The 21,081-nt window shown below is 47.7% G+C and overlaps 2 protein-coding genes across 4 annotated transcripts; both read left to right on the plus strand.

The window, feature by feature from the left end:
- Positions 1 to 218: 218 nt before the first annotated feature.
- Positions 219 to 10,252, plus strand: fbxo34 (F-box protein 34). 3 transcript variants are annotated; one of them, XM_068338671.1, is made up of 4 exons: positions 219 to 472; positions 1,278 to 1,314; positions 4,508 to 4,659; positions 7,064 to 10,252. In XM_068338671.1, exon 4 carries the CDS (start codon positions 7,071 to 7,073, stop codon positions 9,069 to 9,071), a length of 2,001 nt encoding a protein of 666 aa, XP_068194772.1. In that variant the 5' UTR covers positions 219 to 472; positions 1,278 to 1,314; positions 4,508 to 4,659; positions 7,064 to 7,070; the 3' UTR covers positions 9,072 to 10,252. The 3 variants fall into 3 exon arrangements, with proteins under 3 accessions (XP_068194772.1, XP_068194771.1, XP_068194774.1); XM_068338670.1 differs by lacking the exon at positions 1,278 to 1,314; XM_068338673.1 differs by lacking the exons at positions 219 to 472; positions 1,278 to 1,314; positions 4,508 to 4,659 and adding an exon at positions 5,535 to 6,688.
- Positions 10,253 to 12,302: 2,050 nt separating this feature from the next.
- Positions 12,303 to 20,981, plus strand: LOC137610823 (dynein regulatory complex subunit 2-like). Its single transcript, XM_068338674.1, has 11 exons — positions 12,303 to 12,770; positions 12,848 to 13,017; positions 14,202 to 14,352; positions 14,449 to 14,610; positions 17,807 to 17,962; positions 18,040 to 18,209; positions 18,709 to 18,859; positions 18,955 to 19,116; positions 19,422 to 19,640; positions 19,722 to 19,835; positions 19,960 to 20,981. Exons 1-11 carry the CDS (start codon positions 12,642 to 12,644, stop codon positions 20,116 to 20,118), a joined length of 1,743 nt encoding a protein of 580 aa, XP_068194775.1. The 5' UTR covers positions 12,303 to 12,641; the 3' UTR covers positions 20,119 to 20,981.
- Positions 20,982 to 21,081: the final 100 nt, after the last annotated feature.

Raw genomic sequence — 21,081 nt, forward strand, 5'->3', positions numbered from 1 at the left:
ATAAAGCAGAAATGCCCCCGTTATATATCGGCATGCCCCTCCCCTGGCGGACCAACAATAAATAAATGTATTATTGTTGTTTTATTGTATTTAAGTGATTGAGAATAGCCTAGATTTCATTCCCCCCGGGTGTGATTTTTGTTTTCTTGAACTGACGATCTTTGGCGGACGTTAACGTCACGGCGTCATGACGTCATGACGTCGAGCTCCAGCTGGAGTCTCCGTGCTCGTTGGGTCCGCTGGCCATTTGTGTTCAGTCAGTGAGAAGGAGCGGACAGGTAGCCCAATGTAGTCCAGGTTTTAGAGTCTCCAGACTGCGTTTCATCAACAGTTACCGGACACGGCTGTCCCGTTGTGAAAGAACGACGAGACCAACCGGAAATAGTAGAATTCGATGTTTTTTGTTGCTTCCGGCTGTTTTTTTGTTTTTTTCCCCTCCTGCGGACAGAGACGGAGAGAATTCCTCCCTCAGGTTAGTTTGACCCTGACGTCTGTTAGTTTTCTGATGCTAAAATAATGAAATAATTGTTAAAATAATGTGACGGTTGTCGCCTTCGTTGGTTGTTTTCGCCTCTCCCTGCTCGGTGTGATTAGCTCCACATGCTAGTTAGTTATCCAGGTGCATCCTTGCACCAGACGGCTGCAGCTGCTAGCATGCTAGCTAGCGCTCCTGCCCAACAAAAGTTAACGACTCCTCTCAGAAGTTTCGCTCCGGTTACAAACCGGATACTTGTTGACATCCCGCGTTTGGTTTTGGTTGGTATGCTGAGCTGTGAGTGTGGTGTGTGTCAGTTTGGTTCTGCAGAAGGTTAGCAGGCTCTAGCTGTCACCGTTCAGGTCTCAGGTGGTGTTTCCAGCAGCCATTGGTAGCATTGTTGTTAGCTATGTTCTGCTAGCTCACGGGCTTGTTAGCTTTAAATGCCGACTTGGGCTGCTGTCGTTCGGCTCCTCACAGGCCGATGAGGCTGTTAGAGCCTTGAATTTACTTCAGGTGTCCCCGGTTGGTTCTCACCTGGTTGACTTGGTCAGTGTTGGAGAGATAACTCCAGCCTCCTGCCTCTGATGTCATCGGAGAGGAAGAAGAAACCTGCTTCTATCGAAGTGTGTCTGAAATCTAAAATGTGAAAAGGGTTAGACTTTGTGAGCAGGAACGGCCTCAGCTTTTATCGAACGATGCTAAAAGATAGCAGGCAGGAGTGTCTAGTTAATCTGAAATTAATCTGTAGTTTGTTATTTATTTCTTCCTTTATGGTGAATTCAACAACAAAAACTCACAGCTGCTAATCCCAGAAGAGGGGGCAGAGGCGTCTCCAGGTAAGTGTTCCATAATCCAGGAACAACGATGTGTCACAACTGTTTGTACATATTTTCATTAGCAATAAAGTAAATGGTCCAAAGATTAATTATTTACAAAATAATCCTTAATGAGATTGTCTGAGAAACTACTTCCTGTACTTCCTGATCGCTTCCCATCATCGAAGAGAGGTTTTATTGATATATAGCAGCTCGTCTATACTCTATATTGCTGCACTTTGCCCTTTGATTGGCCTATTATCTCCCAGCCTGGCCACACTGTCAACACATACACAAACACACACATACACACACACACACACACACACACACACACACACACACACACACACACACACACACACACACACACGCGCTATAGAACATTTAGATTAAAAACTGAAGCTGCTGAATGTCAAACAGAACTCTCCAGTGCAGAACTTTGAAATGTAGCTGCTTCAGAAATAGAAACGATCAAGAATTACAGCAATAGAGAACAGATCAAATGTATTGGTGAATCTTCTTAAAAGACTTGAAATGATCATTTAAATCTTCACAAATTCAGCTCATAGTCTGAGTTCAGAATGTTTTAAGACAAAGAAAACCAGTTTGTCTGTCGACGTCAACAGGATGAAATTTCTGTCTAAACATCAAAATATGTGGAACAAATCTTAGTTGTTAGTAGAATACTGTTGTTAGTAGAGTAGTGTTGTTAGTTGATAGTGTTGTGTAGTAGGATAATGTTAGTAGGGTAGTGTTGTTGGAGGATAGTGTTACTAGCGTAATGTTGTTAGTAGGATAGTCTTGTTAGTAGGGCAGTGTTGTTAGTAGGGCAGTGTTGTTGGAGGATTGTTCATCTTAAATTAGATTTTTATGACCTAATTTTCACCCAGATGATGTTGGTTCTCATCCTGCTGTCGACAGCTGACATGCTTCAGCAATTAATTCAGAACTCGGTGTGTCAGCTGACTAAAGTCTTACCAGCTGCACACTGTCTCTTATCAGTGGGTTTGTCGTCTGTTTATCACCTCATTATTTCTGTCTCAGACGTTCTTTCCTGGGTTTTATCCGTGGAGACTGAGCAGCCGCTGATCATGTTATTGATCACCAGAGTTCTGATCAGATTGGGCCGAGGGGAGACCGGAAACATGTCTGGTTGTTTGTGTGACTAGGTGTGTGTGTGTGCGCGCTGACACACAAACGTCATCAAAGAGAGAAAACACACGGTCGACCTAACTGGTTTTCTCAGTTTACATATGAGGCAGACACACAAACACACAAACACACACACACACTTGAGTGTTTTCACATCATTCCTTGTGGTTTGGGCTCTGGTGGGCGTGGCCATCTGAATGAACAGGTTGGAACAAGAGTCAATGGGTTGAACACATCAACCAATCAGAGACCATACGAGGTTGTGAACATGGTCACATGACCCCCAACAGCTGGTCTCCACCAGGAAGTCATAGAACAGCAGCAGAGATGGAGAAAACCTGAACGTATCCCATGATGCACCTGGAGTGTACCTGAATTATTCCTGTAATGTTGTTGTGTAGTTGTTGTGTTGTAAAGCAAACCGGACTGAGCCCCCAAACCCCCCCCCCTGTCCTCACCGGTAACCGGTAGCAACACCACAGTCCCGTCCGTCCCACAGAGCAGGGGAATTCCACACCTATTGATTACCTTCTGCCTTATATAGACACAAGGAGACAGCTCTAGTAGCTGATTGGCTCCTGTGAAGACTACACACACACACACACACACACACACACACACACACACACACACACACACATTCTTTTGGTCAGTGTGTGCAGTGCAAGCAGAGCTGAGTCTGACAGCAGCTGCTGGGTGTCACTTTCTAGAAGCAGTAAGACCATGTGCTGCTGTTGTCCCAACCGCGCGCGCACACACACACACACACACACACACACACACACACACACACACACACACACAGTTTAGACAAACACAGGTTTCATTTCATTCCTGTTTAATATGATTGTAAAAGTCACCCGTTAAAAACACGTTATGAGCTGAACTCTGGAAGGGATTTTCCTCAGAGGAGTGTTTGTTTTGTCCCTTTTGTGTGTCATAATGTCCAGGGTGAGGACGAGAACAGCTCCTCGTATTTGGGTGCGGGGGGGTATTTGGACTTGTTCTGTAAGGACAGTCGGACATCTGAGAATCAATCGAGTTTAGTTTAGTTGTCAGCGCTTCAAATTAAACCCTGATGAAAAGTGCGTGATGAGAAAAACACCAGCAGCTGATGGTCAAAAGTCTTTTGAAAGACAACAACAAATTGAAAGTTTGAGGCGCAGTCGCTCCTCCTGGTGGTGTAAATAAATCCAGCGTTTGTCCACCGATTTCAAGTCCTTTAACCTCAATTGTCAGTGTTCGTGTGTTCGTTCGTTCCTTTGTCCATTCGTCCGTCCGTTCGTTCCTTCGTCCGTTAGTTAGTCCACCAAATATCTTTGCAACCATTGCAGATAGAAACATGAAACAAAAAGCAGATAACTCAGGCGGCAAAGGGGATGAGAATGAGATCATGACATTGACCTTGAGAAAACTAGGTCAAGGTAAAATTTAAACTTTTATACACTCAGGAACCGGATAAGATAGAAAGACGAAGGAGAAGGCCAGTGTGAGTACAACCATATATCAAAACTAGTGCTTTGATCTTCCTATGCACTAGCTGTGATCTATGGTCAAAGCTAGTGCATATCTTTGGTCTACCCTGAAAGGTCAAATCTATGCACTTGTCAGGTACTACTTTCAGGGTACCCTGACCTACCCCTTACGGGATGTGCAGTCTCTGACTGTCTTCTTAAGATGGACAGACTGCAGTGTTTACCTGTTATGAATCTAAATTGGGAGACTGCCTTTTCCTTGGCTGCTGGTGATATACCTCAATTTCTCTCTGCTCTCGTCGGGCATTGAGCTAATGACAGGAAGTGAAACATGAGGTCAGATATTTTTTTTCAAGAATGAAAAGGTGTTAACCGGTTACTATTATTTTGAATAATATAAATATAAAATGAATAAATATGAAGTTTACGGTTTTCATTTTTTCATGAACTGGTTCAAAGCCCTGTTGGCTGCATAGGAGGTTTAGTTCTCGGCGGTGGCCTCAAACATTCAAAAGAATGATTGTTGTTGTTGTTCTGAGTCAACAAAGCTGAACCTGTTGTTTTTGTTTTGTGTCTACATGCAGATCGTGTTCACTGTTCGCCAGACCACCGACGCTGTTTTCATCTGTGTGGGAGGAGTCTCATAAAACATGTGACGGATCACAACAGCTGTCACTCACAGCAGGCCACACCCCCACCCCCCAGCTTCACCGACCAATCAGAACACAGCCTGAAGGTAAAGCTATATGAAGTCATGAAGCACGAGGAGTTATTCTGGGATCTTTGTGACACGTGAACATGTTCAGAACACGAAAACAAACGTTCTTCCCGGGGCGATGAAACCAGCAAAGACAGACAGACGAAGGAAATTCATAGAGCAGCAATGATAGTCCGGCTGATTCGTTTTTAAAAGGGCTTTTTATCATCGCTGGAGTTTTTTTATGGAACGTTTCCTCGTGTCCGGGCGTCACGATGGCGTCACACGTGTATAAAACCCTTCAAACGCTTCTCTGTGATGTTTGGTTCTCACCTGCGCTTGTTAAAGCTGAACCCGTCGGGGCCTCAGACTCGGGGCTCCGCAGAGACACACTAGAGTTTACACGATGACATCACGGATGATGCAACGCTATTAAAAACATGGAGTCCATGAAAAGCGAGTTGTTGTTGTTGTTACACAATCGTACATCGAGCGTGTTTGACTCCAGGACCCCCAGATGTGTACATGAAGGCCGTCCTGCAAACCGCAATAGATCCCACCCGGATTAGGGTAACGGTGAAGCGGCGCCGGCAGGTTGAGAGCTAAAAAGGTAACGGACCTCGCAGCGAGAGGAGCCTCGGCGCTGCAGCGGGGTGTAGCGCTGCAGGTCGAGTCGACATCATCGTGAATGGGAACAATTAGGATTACACAACCAGTCAGGGAGGCTAATCAGAGCCAGACACACTGTTGTAGAGAACAGTAAGAAGTCACATGTCACACACACGCACACACACACACACACACACACACACGCACACACACACACACACACACACACACACACACACAGACACACACACACACACACACACACACAGCTGTTTCAGCTGCTCAGAACTTTGAAAACCTTGTTTATTCAGTGCTTCGGTTCATAAAGTTGTGTGTGGCGTGCAGCTGTGTGGATGGTTTATCGTGTCAGTCGTGATGACAGGTCACATGACCCCGATCGTCAGGGTGTGAGCTCAGGTAGGAGTTGGTGTGAAAGGCTGATACACAGACGATAACATGTTTATGAATCATTATTTCCATCCCAGTGAAGCGGAGACAAAAGCATCAGAAACTGCTTTCATCTCTTTGTTGCAGTTGATGTTTAATTGATTGGCAATAAATCTGATCATTTATTGATCGATAATCAACAGAATCGGCCCCTCCTGTATTTGCTCACACCAAACATGCAGTACATGTGTCATGTTTCTGCGTCCGTTCGTCTGTCGTATTTTGTAGGCGGTGCTTGTTACAGGTGTCACCTAAGCCCCGCCCACCCATCACTGAACCATGACGGAGCGTAAACGGGCTCGGTCAAAACCAGCCGATCACGAAACACACATCTGGACCGCGCGAGGCCAGTCGCCGCTACAAAGCAGGTGTGCGTGTCTTCCACGTGGTGGGCGGGGCCAGCTGTTCTCCTCAGGAACGGGTTCACGTTCTCGGCCGGGGCGGCGGTGGTGAAACATCGATCCTCCGGGGCTTTCCTGTATTAGTCAGCTTTGTTTCATACTGGGTGTGTTGGTGGGAACGGATCCAAACACAGCCGAGAGCAGCACACAGCTGATGTAATGCTGCTGTACTGTGTGTGTGTGTGTGTGTGTGTTGACCGTGATGTCATCCTGTACTTGTAAGTGTTTCTGCACATGTCTGCACACGTGGTTGAGAGGAAAACGAAAACAGCTAAAACCTGCAGGAGTGTGTGGAGATTCAGGCGCCGTCAAACCTTCTGGATTCAATCCAATCACCTTCAGGTTTTCTTCCGCCGTTCTGTCCGAGCGAGGCCCGCCTGAGGATCCAGACGCTCCGGGGGCTCGCTTCTACTCGACGTCATCATCAATCCAACCAGTAGAGGGCGGCGAAGAGTCGCCTCAGGCATAAAAACTGGCAGAAAGCAGAGAAAGGTTTTCCTCTTTCACGTCTGTTTTTTTCACGTCCGAAGATGTTCGCCGTGTGTTTCCTGTGATGCAACACCGCCTCCTCGAAAAGGCTGCAGAGACGTTCAGCAGCTCAGCCTGGAAACGTAAGGAAGGAAAAGGGAAAACTCGACAATGTGGAACGACTAATTAGACAAATCCGCAGGCGCAGCAGTGAAATGTCTCCGTCGGCGTCTCTGTGACCGAGCAGAACTTATAAGGCATTCTTCATCCTGCAGTCCAGCGAGAGGGAAGCGTGTGTGAAGCGTGTGTGTGATCACATGACCAGCTGGCAGTGGCGTTTGGAGGTGTATTTGTTTTCAGTCAGCAGACGCTGACTGAGGAATCTGTCCTTGAAAGGCCTGAACTGTTTTTATCCCTCGTGTTCAGATGAAATGGATTGAATCCAGTTTGAATCCTGATGCTGATTTTTACTCGTTTGGACTAAAATATTTTGTTTGTTTTGTTTTTCTGTCAACCAGGACCATCATGCACCTGAAGTCACATCCAAAGTTTGTGCGCACCGAGTTGTATCTGGATGCAGTCGGCGTCCAGAAGTTGCCCCAACAGGGGGCGCTGCGGCGGACCTCTGCCGGTAACCACGGCAACATCAGCAGCGGCCGCCTCCCCCTCGGTGTCATCTCCACCAACACGTTCCACTACAGCAACGCACCCAACCACAACAACAGCAGCAGCGTAATAAGCAGCAACGTGGTGTCGCTCCGGCTAAAGGCGCCGCCCGGCCCCGCCCTGTGGCGCCCCGTGGCGCCGCGGGGCGACGAGAACGACGAGCCCAGGCTGTACGACACGACGCCAGATGACGTCGACGCCCCGCCGGACGTCCTGACGGTCATCAAACCCGGGCACGTTCGGGAGAAGATCGCCATCTTCGCCTCTGACGGGGCGCAGACCAATAGCATGAGAGATGGCGGACACGCCTGCGCTGGCGTCCCCGCCTCCCGGGACAGGAAGGTAGCGGCGAGCATCAACAATGCCTTACGGGCTCTTAAGGCGAAGGGAAGCTGGGAGGAACCCGTCAGTCCAAAACGGCGCCGACGGTCAGGGAGGATCCAGAACCTTCAGGAGGAGCAGAGGAGTAACAGCGTGCTGGAGTCACAGCGGCACAGCCAGCAACTTCCCCCGCGGCCGATGGACTCCGCCCAGACGACGGGCGGAGAAAGCCCCGCCCTGACGGCGGGAGACGAGGAAGAGCAGCAGAAGATGTCGGTAGTGGAGATGGTGGCCTTTCTGGAGCAGCGAGCCAACGAGAGCCAGACGGAGTCAAAACCGGTGTTCGTCCTCCGGAGGAGCTCCGCCACCATCATGCTGTCGAGAGCTCCGCCCCCTGAGGTCAGGGGCGACGAACCCGAGACGGTCAAGGTGTCCGACATGGTGGCCAAGCTGGAGTCCGAGTGTCTGAAGAGGAAGACGGAGGGAAGCCTGTCGAGGACCAGCAGCCTGAGGAGGACGGTGGGGAGGCTCCTGCTCGCCGCCGGAGACCAGGTCGACACCCCCTGCCAGCCGGGGCCTCGGAGCGCGGGCGCCGAAACAACCGCCTGCTTGAAAACACCGGAAACCAAAGCAACTGCTTCACCTCTGACCACGTCCCCCTCAGCTTACCTGACCAATCCCCTGCCCCCACCCTCAGGTGAGAATGCAGTTGAGCCTCAGGAGGCCAGGGGGAACCACAGCATGGAGACCCAGGCCCCGCCCCATCCCCAGACTCCTCCCCCCATGTCTGAGGAGGAGGAGCCTCTCCCCGGCCTGTTGTTCCTGTCTCCTCCTCTCCCCCAGACAGACCCTCCCCTTACAATCTCTGAGCCCCTCCCCCTTTTCCCCGGGCTGACATTTGACTTGGCCCCTCCCCCACGTCAGCGCCGCTCCGCCCCCGCCGCCCACCCTCACTCCGACGGCCGGTCGGAGAAGAAGAAGAGGAGGAGGAGAAACACCGACAGACCTCAGGAGGAGGACCTCGGCGTCCTTGCCCTGCCCCCCCTCATCGCAGCGCCCTTGTGCCGGCGGGGGTCGGCGTCCGAGAAGTTCCTGGCGGCGCGCCATCGCCTGCGGCAGCTGCTGGAGCCCCAGCCGTACCTGGCGCTGCTCCCCCACCACCTCCTGGTGAAGGTCTTCCTGCTGCTCCCCACGCGGGCGCTCGCCGCGCTCAAGTGCACCTGCCACAACTTCAGGGACCTCATCGACCTGTACGGCGTGCGGCCCGCCGACTCCCTGTGGGTGTCGGATCCCCGTTACCGCGACGACCCCTGCAAGCAGTGCAAGAAGCGTTACCGGCGCGGCGACGTGTCGCTGTGCCGCTGGCACAAGAAGCCCTTCTGCCAGGCGCTGCCCTACGGCCCCGGATACTGGATGTGTTGTCACAGCACTAACAGGGACGCGCCGGGATGCAGCGTGGGTCTCCATGACAACCGGTGGGTGCCGGCATTCCACAGCATGAACGCACCGGCGTACAGAAGGAACCACTGCAACGACTGAGGCGTCGCTGAGACTCATCCTCGAGGTCAGAGTTCTTCTACTCAGACGCCTCCGGTTCTGTGTGGAACATCAAACATGTTTTATTTAGAACGGAACGTTTACGTGTTTCTGAAGGTCGCCACTGCGTCACTTTACGCCGTTCCTCAAGCAACGATTCAAACGTGTCGTCACAGCCCACGACTACGGCGTCCCGTGACTCCTTCACGTGCCATCGGACGACTATCCCGGCTCGTCGGCAGCTCCGTGACGACTTCCTGTCGGCGGCGAGCAGCAGTTAGAGAGACGAAGGGTCCCGGCCAGGACTTCTCCTCCGCCTCAGCAGCGGCTGCACTGCTGCTCTCCGCCGACAGGGGACAAGGTTGCTGCTGATGTTCCACGCCATCCGAAACTGTTCTCATCGGATCGGTGCAACATTTGGACCGATCCGATGACATCATCATGTGTAGTATTTATGTTGTAGCTCCCCGTCCAGCTGACACTGAAGGAGTCACCTAGAGATGGTTCGTCAGGCGGTTCTCTGCAGGTCGTTCGGATCTAGCTCCTGGATGTTGGTAGGTCTGAGCGAGCAGCTTGCTGAGCCTTAAAGCTGTGAATTTAGAGCGTGTGGAGATGGCAGATCCCGTTAGACGGCTCTGAATCGATCACCTCCTGGTTACCGATTACAGAAACGACTAAACCGATCAGTTCTGAAGATCCAACCAATTCCACGATCGCCAGAAAACGACATGTTTGATGATCCGGACCGAGGATGAGCAGTCTGACGCATGTGGACTGAAACACTACATCAAAGACACTGATCTGTTCGCCCGCGAAGGAGCAGAGCTTCAGGCGGTGACACCCGTGAGGCAAAAAACCCCATCCCCATGAGACGACCCGTGTCTGCACCTTGTTTATGTTTACATTTGTACATACGTCAAAGTTTAAGAGATTCACAGATTTATAGATATCAATCAGCAGCTGAGTGATAATCACCTTTAAATGTGTACAGATAATGTTCTGAAGGGAAAGAGGTGAACGTGGCCTTGAGTCCGAAATGATGCAATATTAGAAAAAGAACAGAAAACTGAGAATACTGAGGGACAGTTGAAAAAAAAGGCCTCCACCTTCAGAGTTTTTATGGATTGTTTTCTGTCTGCAGGCTGTTTGTTAAAGATTTTTTGCTTTAATAAAATGCTTTATTATAATAATAGTCCTTTATCATCCATCTCATTGTGTTGAATTCCACTTTTTATTCCAACACCGATATGATCCACCATGTTTGATTTCTACATTTAGCTAATTCTGATATTTTTAACAACAGAAATTTGGTCAGTTCCAATTTAACTGAAATCAAAAGCGTTAAACATAACCAATTTGATTTCTTCTTTATATATTTTAAAATGCATTTTAACTGTTGAGAAATAACTTTGAAAATAGAATGAAACAAGAAAAATACTTCCACAATCTTCTATGATATTTAAATTAAATAAGTTCAGTTTCAAATATAGTGCAGGTTATCGATCCCTTATCGATCACTGTTTTTATCACCAGTCACACCTTAGGTTGTAATCGATGTAATTCGCCTCCTGGCCACAGATGGCAGCACCAAGCCCAAAGTGAGTTATGCATCATCTTGAATTCCCCAGAGGTGCCTTTCTAGATAAATGGATATTATGCACACTTTTAAGTGTATAAGTGTATTTAACACATTTACAACCCATTTCACATCCTCCGGAACTATTACTGACTCCTGATGTTCGGGGAGGAAGTTTCTGGACACGGCCGTTAGGTGGCGCTGGTGAGTTTGACACACAAGACTGCCACAGCCAGCTCTCTGGCACTAAGACAAGCTAAAAGTTTCTGTTAACGGTAATCGATCGAATGAGTCAAAAACCACAGACTGGATCCACACCGGGAAACTGAAGCAGCGGCGAGACGAGATACAGGTGAGGAAGCAGAGCCTCTGCTCTTCTGGTTTGTTTAATGTTTTTGGGTCAAGCTGAATGTGGCTCTGCAGTGCACTGGCAGGTATTGAAAATGAATGTTTAACAGTGACAATAAATGTCAAAATACAGTGCTGCTGAGAAGAAGACAGGATTTCAAGCTAGATGTGAAGGTTCTCTCTGAGAGACCAGGTTGGATCGGATCAGAAATGAGATCCTCAGAGCAACGGCCAAGGTGAGTTGTTCTGGAGACATAGAGACAGTAGACTTGGATGGTTTGGATCTGTCCAGAGGAGAGATAGGATGTTGGTGAAAGAATGATGAGGATGGAGCCACCAGGAAAGAGGGCAAGAGGAAGACCTAGGAGGGTGTATGGATGTAGTGAGGAAGACATGAGAGCGTTAGAGAGGAGGATGAAGAAGACAGGCTGAATGAGTTTTCTCCTGGGGGGTGTAGAGGCTGAGCCAAGCTTTAATCCACTGAGGTGTTCCACCACACTGATGTGAATGATGCGCTGATGTCACTTCCTGGTCATCCAAAGTCAAACATGGCCCTTGATGTTTGATTACTCTGTCTGATTTCATTAAGTTTCTCAGTTAACTCCACCAATAGTTAATATCAACTAGAATAACATTCAGAGTTCAGCGTTAGAGTCATCAGTGCTTCTGGCAGAGACCTGATCCGGCAAACATTGGTTCCTACATCATTTACCCTGTACCTGACCTACTCTTCCTTCATTTAGAGTGAAGGAACAGGAGGAGTAAGGAGTTGTTGTGGGTCAGAGTCAGAGTTGTCATAAGAGAGATGGCTACCACTATCTTCATGAGCCTTTGCTTTATTTTTCATGATAAAGTATCCAAAGAATGAAGCCTGACACTCTGCAATTCTAACAGAGACAACAGCAAACAACAAGAGGGGAAGACGAGTGTTGGAGCTGTGCGAACATAGGGGTGCTGCCCGCATGGGGGTTGTGGCAGGAAGGAGAACTAAAGGACAATATTTGGATATGGCAGCGTGTGTTTGTTCGTATCTCAGAAAGTTCATAAGTTGAGGACTACCTGTACATCTAATCAAGTGGTCTCAAAGCAGTGGGTCAATTTCTGACTCGCTTTTATTGGTGGATGTTTCTTCAGTGTGTTGTTTAATTCTTCCTACAATAAAAAAAGAATTGATCAAATATCAAATGACAGGAAGATCAAACGTCCTGATCAAAGAAAAAGAGATCCTGGGATGAAAGGAAGCAGGGTGATATATTATAGTTGCAGCTCTGAGAAGTTTTAATGCAGGATCAAATGTTAGAAGTTGAAAATTGCAGACAGAACGACCATCTAAGATTTTATCATGGCAAAGAAAGGAAAGAAAGGTGGAGGGAAAGTGTCTTTGGGAAAGACAATTCAGTCTGCAGAGGACAATGCCAAGAGGGAAGAGGAGATCACTTCGGCTCTGATTGTAAATAGATTCATACTCAGACCTGACCCATTACACATTACGTTCACTGGAAATGATCTTCCATTGGTCATAAATCTTCAACCTCATGTCCGATCCGAGCCCCTGACGTTATTTTTCAAAAACTCTGAAGTTTCAACTGATTTTCATCCTTTTGAAATAGGACAAGCTGCAGAAGGAGTGGAGGAACACTACAGAGAATATGCTGAAGGTGAATGAAGGCTGGAGGTCCGTTCTCCGTCAGACTCGAGCCGCCGAGCTCCATGATGAAATCACGGTGGCAAGTCAGACGTTCAAAAGGGAGGTAGACCATCTGAACACCATCCTACAGGTAATCGTCGCTCTGAACTACCCAACTGTCTTGTAACACAACTTAATTCTCATCCTCACTTCCTGTTTGTTCTGCAGAACCTGAAGCTCGACCTGCAGGAGGCGGATCACAGGTCGGATCACATGCGGCGGCTTCACCTGCAGAACCTGGAGCGCCTCCAGACTCAGTACAACCAGCAGGGGACGTCGATCCAGCAGCACTTTGAAAATGTCCTGCAGAACCTCACCACAAAGTTCAGCTCTGAGAGGTCAGTCTGAGAACCCACAGGGTCACCTACCAATCACACCTGAGACACAGGTGACATCAGCGACTGACAATGTCCACCAAAAAACTGGACTTGTCATGCAATTCAGATTTTTAATTCACGATGTTTAACTCTCAAATTTGATTTCTCCCTCACCTCCCTCCACATTGTCCATCCATCTTCACCCGAGTGTCCAAGACACGCAGTCAGAGGTCTGATGATACAACAACAATGTCGATCACTGACCTCCCGCCTAGAATGTCCTGGTGCCGTGTGCACTTATGGACATCCTTACTTGAACAAGATGTTCGTTCAGAACAAACTGACTAGCACAGAAGTTCAGTAGCGGAACACGACTTGCGTTCAGATCAGGGAGGCCATTCATCCAAATAACCCCTGTCAAGGTCTCACTGTCATTGCCCATGTGAGCATTGAAGTCCCCAAGAAGAGCAATGGAGTCCGCAGTTGGAGCATTATTTAGTATCCCTCTCAGGGACTCCAGGGACCTGTCCCCAACCCAAAGGCCTCTCGTTTACAGGGGTAAACTCCCACACTGGCTAAGCTGTGTGGGAAAAGGGAAGAGTCCAGCCCCTCTCAAGGGTTTGGGTTCCAAAGCCCAAGCTGTGAGTGGAGGTGAGCCCGACTATTTCTAGTCTGTACCTCTCAAAATCCGTCATAAGCTCTGGCTCTTTTACTCCCTGAGGTGACATTCCATGTCCCAAGAGCCAGACTCTTTATCTGGGGAGTGGGTCGTCAAGCCCCATGCTGTCAACTGCCACCCAATCCACAATAGATCAGTTCCCTCTGCGGGTGGTGAGTCCACCGAAGATTGGCCCATGTGGACATAGACCAATCCCAGTTCGTCCTTTCGGGTTGAGCCCGGCCGGGCCCTGAGGACAGAGTTGAAGATCGTAAAAGTAGAAAGACATCTGCATATTGTTGATGGTTAGGAAAAGCTTTATTCATCTTTTATGGTTGCTGCCTATATCTTGAATAAATTACCACAGTGAATACTATGAAGAGACTTGAAGTCATGCAAAGACTGAGCTCATTCCTCAGAATCCTTACAAGGATGAGGTAATGATAGTGATTTTGATTCGGCTTTACTGTGTTTAAGGTAAAGTCTGGGATTATGGTTTTGCTGAAAGTTGATCCAGAATGTCTCTGGCATCAACTTCGTGTTTCAGGGATCAGATGTCAAGGGATGCCAAGCTGCGGCGAGCTGAGCTGCGGGAGACAGCTTTAAAGTTACAACAGCGCCGCCAAGCAGAGATGACAGAAATCCACAGACTCTACAGAGACATCATCACAACACAAGAGTGTGATACCAGTGATATGGTATGTGGCCAACCAGTTCCTTCTCACCTGTGTTGTTCAGGTGTTCACAGGTGTCGTGATGCACATGTGTGGTTTGTCCCTCCTCTCTTTGGACAGGTAGCTAAACTGAGTCTGGTGGATAAAGAGCAGCTGATGGAGAAGAAGGAGCTTGAGATGATACACAACAAAGAGTTGAAGGTGTTCAATGAACTGAGCGCCAAAAATCAGCAGGCTGCTCAAGAGCTTGATGCCTTCACAAAGAGGGCGAAGAGACTGCAGGTCAGTGACTACACTTTATTACTGTGATTTTAGTTCTAAGTGGATCATTCACCCATCGATACATGGATTCCATTGCCCTCTGAAGGTGGGCTGGGGTATCTGGCACCGACTTGTTAGCAACAGATCCTTGAAGTCCTGAAAGTTCTGAGGTTGGACCTTCATGGATCAAACTTGGTCCAGCACATCTCTATCCAAGCCTAACCTAGCCTATCCCATACAGGGGTTATTTAATAGGCTAGTCACCACAGCCTAGGCACCACCACAAACGGCCCGCGGTTGTCATCATAGGGTGTCTTGGACAATTGAACCTGGTGCCGCCCATTCCACTCCAGGTTGGATGCAGTTTAACAGTCCAGTTCTGATGCTCACATGTCCATTGTTGGCGCTTGCCCTCAGGAAATGCTGCAAGTGAATGTTGGACTAGCTTTCATCAAATGATACCTACGGAACACTCATCTGCTGAGACTGTTAAGGCTTCTTGTTTCTTTCCCAGGATTTCATCATGAAGTTAAGGGAACTGAAGAACTCGAGCATAGTAGAAACCCAGCTGAAGGAACAGGATATAACAGAAAACCAAATTCAAGTGAAGCAAAAGACTCAACAGGTTCGGGACAAGCTCAGGCAAACTAAGCAAACGGCAAGGACAAAACTCATCAACGTTGTAATGGCAGGTGACAAGGTTAAAAAGAAGCTGCAGGTGACCGTTGACAAGGTGAGGGATCTCACACCGAGCACATCCACATGTCCACGTCTCTTATTATTCTCATTCATCTCCTCACAATGTGTTATTCAGGGAGAGAGGATTTTACGTCGCATGGAAATCTGCAAGAAGCTAGAAACAAAGTGTGGGCTGTCCGTCTCTACAGATGGACAGAGACCAGAATCCACTGGGCCGGAACCACAACTGGTTAGAATAGATTCTTTACAGTTTTTTATGTGGTTGTTAACATATTCTCTGTGTGGAAGTGAAGATAGACATAGACAGATTAGAGCCTGAGCGTACTCACCGAACTCAATCCCTCTTTTTGTAGGAAGCACCAGAGTTTGCAGCGCAACCACCTTTGATGCGGCGCCTCAACATGGCGGCACTGAAGGTGGAAGAATTAAAGGAACGCAGAGATGAGCTGAGAAGACAGAACAAGGAACTGAAATTTCTGCTGGAGGAGCGTGAACGACAATACCTTGAAGAAAACCCCCGGATTCTTTTGTGTGGACACCGCTCCTACCATCAGCCCAATGAATATCAACAAATGCTACTCCGTGAGCATCAGCAACTACAAGGTGGTCGGAACCCTGTCTCTGTTGGTCATCCGCCCCCACCGTCGCCACAAGGGACAAGAATGAACGTTCAACCACGGGTCCCCCCAACCTTGTTTTGCACCAGTTTAAGCAACAAAAGCAGACCGGTGCCGGGCCCGCAAACATATAGGAGGGGACGACTGGCACATCTACTCAACTCAGTGAAATGTTACTAATATATGGGTGGCAGTGGCTCAGTGGTAGTGCAGTTGTCTTGAAGACCAGATATCGCCCAGCCATCGGCTGTTTGATTCCTGACAAGACATCCTCCGGAATGTTAGCTAATGGTGGGAGGCGTCAGCTCACCTCCCAGCCACTGCCGAGGCACCCTTGAGCAAGGCGCCGTGCCCCCCACTAGATGCTCATTTTGGGCACGATCCCTCACGCGACCCTTCACTCTGCCTCCCTCTATATATATTAATTGCATGCTTACAGGCCCTTAGTATGTTGTTTGTTTGTTCAGGGGCCTGTACACAACATATATATGTGAATATAACTGTATATGTCTCTTATCTTATATGTGCATGTCTAACCCTGTATTGGAGAATGAAAAGAGAATTTCCTGTTTTGGGACTAATAAAGTATAATTATAATTCTTCTCATTGAGAATTAGCGTTCTATATTGTTTGATTCATCTTATAGCCTAGCCTAGCCTAGCCTATCCTGTAACCCCGGAGGGTCGTTGGGGCACCACAGACGACCCGCAGTTTTCATCATATGGTGTGTCTTGGGCAATTGAACCTGGCGGCACCCATCCTTCTCCAGGTTGGATGCAGTTTAATGTCATACCCAGGCTTTATCAATATAAGTAAATAAATAAGGCATTTACTGTATGTCATCTAATGTTTCATCAAAGTAGAATGACAAAGCACATGTACTCAAATAATAATGTTTATATTTTAGGTATGCATTGTGGCGATAAGGGTGAAACTTGAAAGTGAGGGTGTAATGTTCACCGATACACTTAGAACTAAAATCACAATTGTGGTCAAAGATAGTGACACCTGGAAAAAGGTAATTGGGATAAACAGCCTCCCCGGTCTGAACACAAGTGGTGTGCTGTTATTGGACTTTTGACAGCTCTGACCATCTATTCACCCGTGTCCAATCCATGTGTCCAACTTGACCACTTATGATTTGTGTAAAGCCTTAGCAAGTTACTCTTCTTGAGGAAGCAAAAGACATTTCAGCCTTCAGAGTGCCCTCTGGCCTGTACCGCTTCACAGTGATGTCCATTGGCCTACACGAAGCAGCAGCCACATTCCAAATACTCATGGACAATATTTTGACTCTGCAGCATACATCCATTATGTTATCATCTAGATTATCTCTGACATCTCCCAACGCATTCATCAGGCCGTGCAGGTGGTCAACAACAGAAAATGTCAGTTGGTGAATTCAGAGGTGAAATACTTCGGGTATGTGACTGGGTGAGGCATCGATTTCTGAATTGCTTTGATTTTTGATTGACTTTAATGTGTCGTTTAATCCTTCCTAAATAAAACAGATAACTGATCAAAGATCAAATGATGACAGGAAGATCAATATCCTGATTGGATTAAAGAAATTCTGGGATCAAAGGAAGCAGGATGATATATTACTGAGAGAACGACCATCGAAGAATTGATCATGCCAAAGAAAGGAAAAAATTGGAACAGACAGTTGTCTTTGGAAAACTTAGCTGTAGAGGAGTGTGCAAAGAAGGAAGAGAACATTTTGTCTCAGATGGTAAATGGATTCATAATCAGACCTGACACATGAAACTTTATTGTCACCTGAAATGATCTCCCATTGGTCATGGATCTTCGGCCTCCTGTCTGATCCGAGCCCCTAATGTTGCCTTTCAAAAACTTCAAGGACTCTGAAGCTTAAACTGATTTTCATCCTTTTGAAATAGAACAAGACGCAGGAGGAGGATAGGAACCTGATGAAGGTGAATGATGGCTGGAGACCCGTTTTCCGTCAGGCCCGAGACGCCGAGCTGCGTGATGATGTCACGGTGGCCAGGCAGATGTTTAAGAGGCGGGTAGACCACCTGGACAGTGTCCTACAGGTAATAGTCACTCTGAACTGCCCCACTCTCTCGTAACACACCTGAACTCTCAGCCTCACTTCCCGCTGGTTCTGCAGAACCTGACGCTCGACCTGCAGGAGGCGGATCGCCATTCGGATCACATGCGGCGACTTCATCTGCAGAACATGGAGCGTCTGCAGACTCAGTACAACAAGCGGGTGATATCGTTGCAGCAGCACTTTGACAACGTCCTGCAGAACCTCACCGCCATGTTCAGCTCTGAGAGGTCAGTCTGAGAACCCACAGGGTCACCTACCATTCACACCTGAGACACAGGTGACGTCAGTGCCTGAAAATATCCACCAAAAAAAAGAAAAAGACTATCATCAAGCTTTCAAAGTACAAATTATGGGTGGTGAAGGCATCCGGTGCTTGACAAGAAAGAAAGAAAGTGTACTTTATTAATCCTCAAAGGGAAATTACATGGTCACTCAGGTGTAAATTTTTGTGTTAGTTTTTTACAGTCAGTGTGTACAGGCCCCTGAAACAGCACACAAGGGGGCCTGTAAGCATGCAGTTAGTACACACAACATCAAACTATATATCTGGAGGCAAAGTGATGGGTAGCGACTTTCGGGCACGCCCCAATCGAAGGTTAGGTTAGGAAAAGCTTTACGTGTTTCTTACAGTTTCTGCCTATATCTTGAATAAATTACCACTATGAATGCTATGAAGAAATGCTCATATTGATCCCGGATCTCTCTGGCGTCAACTTTGTGTTCCAGGGATCAGATGTCAAGAGAAGGTCAAAAGTGGCGAGTCGACCTAGAGAATGCAATATTCCTGTTGGATCAGCACAATGAAGCAGAAATTATGGAAACCCACAGACTCTACAAAGACATCATCGCAAGACAGGCGAAAGCTCACAGTGACAGGGTATGTGGCCAAGTAGTTCCTCCTCACCTGTGTCGTTCAGGTGTTCACAGTTGTCTTGATGCACATGTGTGGTTTGTCCCTCCTGTCTTTGGCAGTTAGGTAAAATGGGTAAGGTGGATCCAGAGCTGCTGATGGAGAAGAAAGATGTTGAGATGATGTACAAAAAAGAGTTGAAGGTGTTCAAACAGCTGAGCGCCAAAAAGCACCAGCCTATTCAAGAGATTGAAGCCTTCACCAAGAGGGTGAAGAGCCTGCAGGTCAGTGACTAACTTTAATATTAGGCTGTGATTTTAATTAGTGGATCCTGAAGGTGGGCTGGGGTATCTGGCACAGACTTGTTCGCAACACATTCTTGGATTCCTGCAAGTTCTGAGGTGGGACCTCCCTGGATCAGATTTGGTTCAGCACATCCCACTGGTGTTCGGTGGATTGATATCTGTCCATTGTTGGCGCTTGACCTCAGGAAATGCTGCAAGTTAATGTTGGATAAGCATTCAAGTGATACCAACAGGACACTTGTCTGTCCAGACTGTTAAAGCTTCTTGTTTCTTTCCTCCTTCAGGATTTGGTCATGAAGTTAAGGAAACTGAGGACCTTCATTCTGGCAAAAAGACACGTGGAGGAACAGGATTGGACAGAACAGGAAAATCAAGTGAATCAAAAGACTCAACAGCTTTGGGAGCAGCTCAGGCAGAATAAGAAAGTGGCCAAGAAAAAGCTCATGGAGATCGTCGAGGCGGGAGAAAAAGTTAAAAAGAAGCTGCAGGCGACCGTTGACAAGGTGAAGGATCTCACACCAAGCAGATCCACATGTCCATGTCTCTGATTGTTCTCATTCATCTCCTCACTCTGTGTTATCCAGGGCGAGAGGATTTTACGTCGCATAGAAATCTGCAACAAACTAGAAAGGAAGTGTGGGCTGTTCGCCTCTACGGAGGAACAGAGACCAGAGTCCACTGGGTCGGAAACACAACCGGTGAGATGTGATTCTTTACAGCTTCTCCTGTGGTTGTTGACGTCTTTCTCTGTGTGGAATGAGAAGAGATACCGAAACAATAAAGCCTCGCTGTACTCACCGACCTCCATCCGTCTTTTTGTAGGAAGTATCAGAGCGACCAACTTTGATTCGGCGCCTCAACATTGCTACGCTAAAGATGGAAGAAGTAAAGGAACGCAGAGATGAGCTGAGAAGAGAGAACAAACATCTGAAGCTTCTGCTGGTTGAGCGTCAACGACAAGCCCCGCTCTGCAGGGTGTGAGCCCCACCCCCATTGTTGCACCTGATCAGTGAGCATAATATTGATCTTTTTGGCCTAACTGGAACCTGATTGCACCAAAATGAATGTTTTAAGCATCTTCTCTCAGCCATATTAGTACCCCTATAGCTCAAGATATGGCGGCACGGCGGCGCAGTGGGCAGCGCCGTCGCTTCACAGCAAGATGTTTCCGGGTTCCAGTCCTGCTCTGTGCGGAGTTCGGTATGTTCTCTCTATGGCTGCGTGGGTTTCCTCCGGGTTATCCGGTTTTCCTCCCACCTCCAAAAACATGCTCTTCAGGCAAACAGGTCAGTTCCACACTGTGAGTGTGTGTGTGAGTGGTTGTTCGTCTTTTGTGTGGGTCCACGATGCACAGTGGGGTAGAGCTATCGCTTCACAGCAAGAAGGTTCCGGGTTTGAGTCCGGTTCTGTCTGGAGTTTTGTACGTTCTTTCCATGGCTGCGTGGGTTTTCTCCGGGTTCTCCGGTTTTCCTCCCACCTCCAGAAACATGGCCATCTGGTTTACAGGTCAATTCCAAACTATAGGTGTGAGTGTGTGTGCGTGTGTGTGAGTGGTTGTTCGTCCCACATATTCCACACAGGCACCCTCTGCCTGTAAGTCTGCTGGGATAGGCCCCAGCAACCCCTGTGACCCCTAACAGCAGAACAAGTCGTCAGGAAGATGAGTAAATGAATGAGTACAGTCTTATTAGGTTCATCTCCATTCTGGATTCTGTAGGATTCACCTACTCTCAAGCAGAATGACACCTAAGACATCATTCTTACTCACGGTCTAAGTACAGAGTACTTAGCCATCTTTCCTCTTAACATTTTTCAAAATAAAACCCTTTTCAGACCCTATTAATCGATCCAACTTAAATTAAAATATTGATAAATAAGTAAATAAATAAATAAATAAAACACCACATTTGCTGTATCCTGTCATGTTTCATCAAAGTAAAATGA

The sequence above is a fragment of the Antennarius striatus genome, chromosome 17, assembly GCF_040054535.1.
Source record: "Antennarius striatus isolate MH-2024 chromosome 17, ASM4005453v1, whole genome shotgun sequence".
Classification (NCBI taxonomy): Eukaryota; Metazoa; Chordata; class Actinopteri; order Lophiiformes; family Antennariidae; genus Antennarius; species Antennarius striatus.

What these genes read in the sequence shown, in the direction of transcription:
- fbxo34 (XM_068338671.1), top strand. Translation starts at nt 7,071, where the DNA reads ATGCACCTGAAGTCACATCCAAAGTTTGTGCGCACCGAGTTGTATCTG.
- LOC137610823 (XM_068338674.1), top strand. Translation starts at nt 12,642, where the DNA reads ATGCTGAAGGTGAATGAAGGCTGGAGGTCCGTTCTCCGTCAGACTCGA. An exon ending in AGAGGGTGAAGAGCCTGCAG is followed by an intron (nt 19,117 to 19,421) that starts GTCAGTGACTAA and finishes TTCCTCCTTCAG; the next exon opens with GATTTGGTCATGAAGTTAAG. An exon ending in CTGGGTCGGAAACACAACCG is followed by an intron (nt 19,836 to 19,959) that starts GTGAGATGTGAT and finishes GTCTTTTTGTAG; the next exon opens with GAAGTATCAGAGCGACCAAC.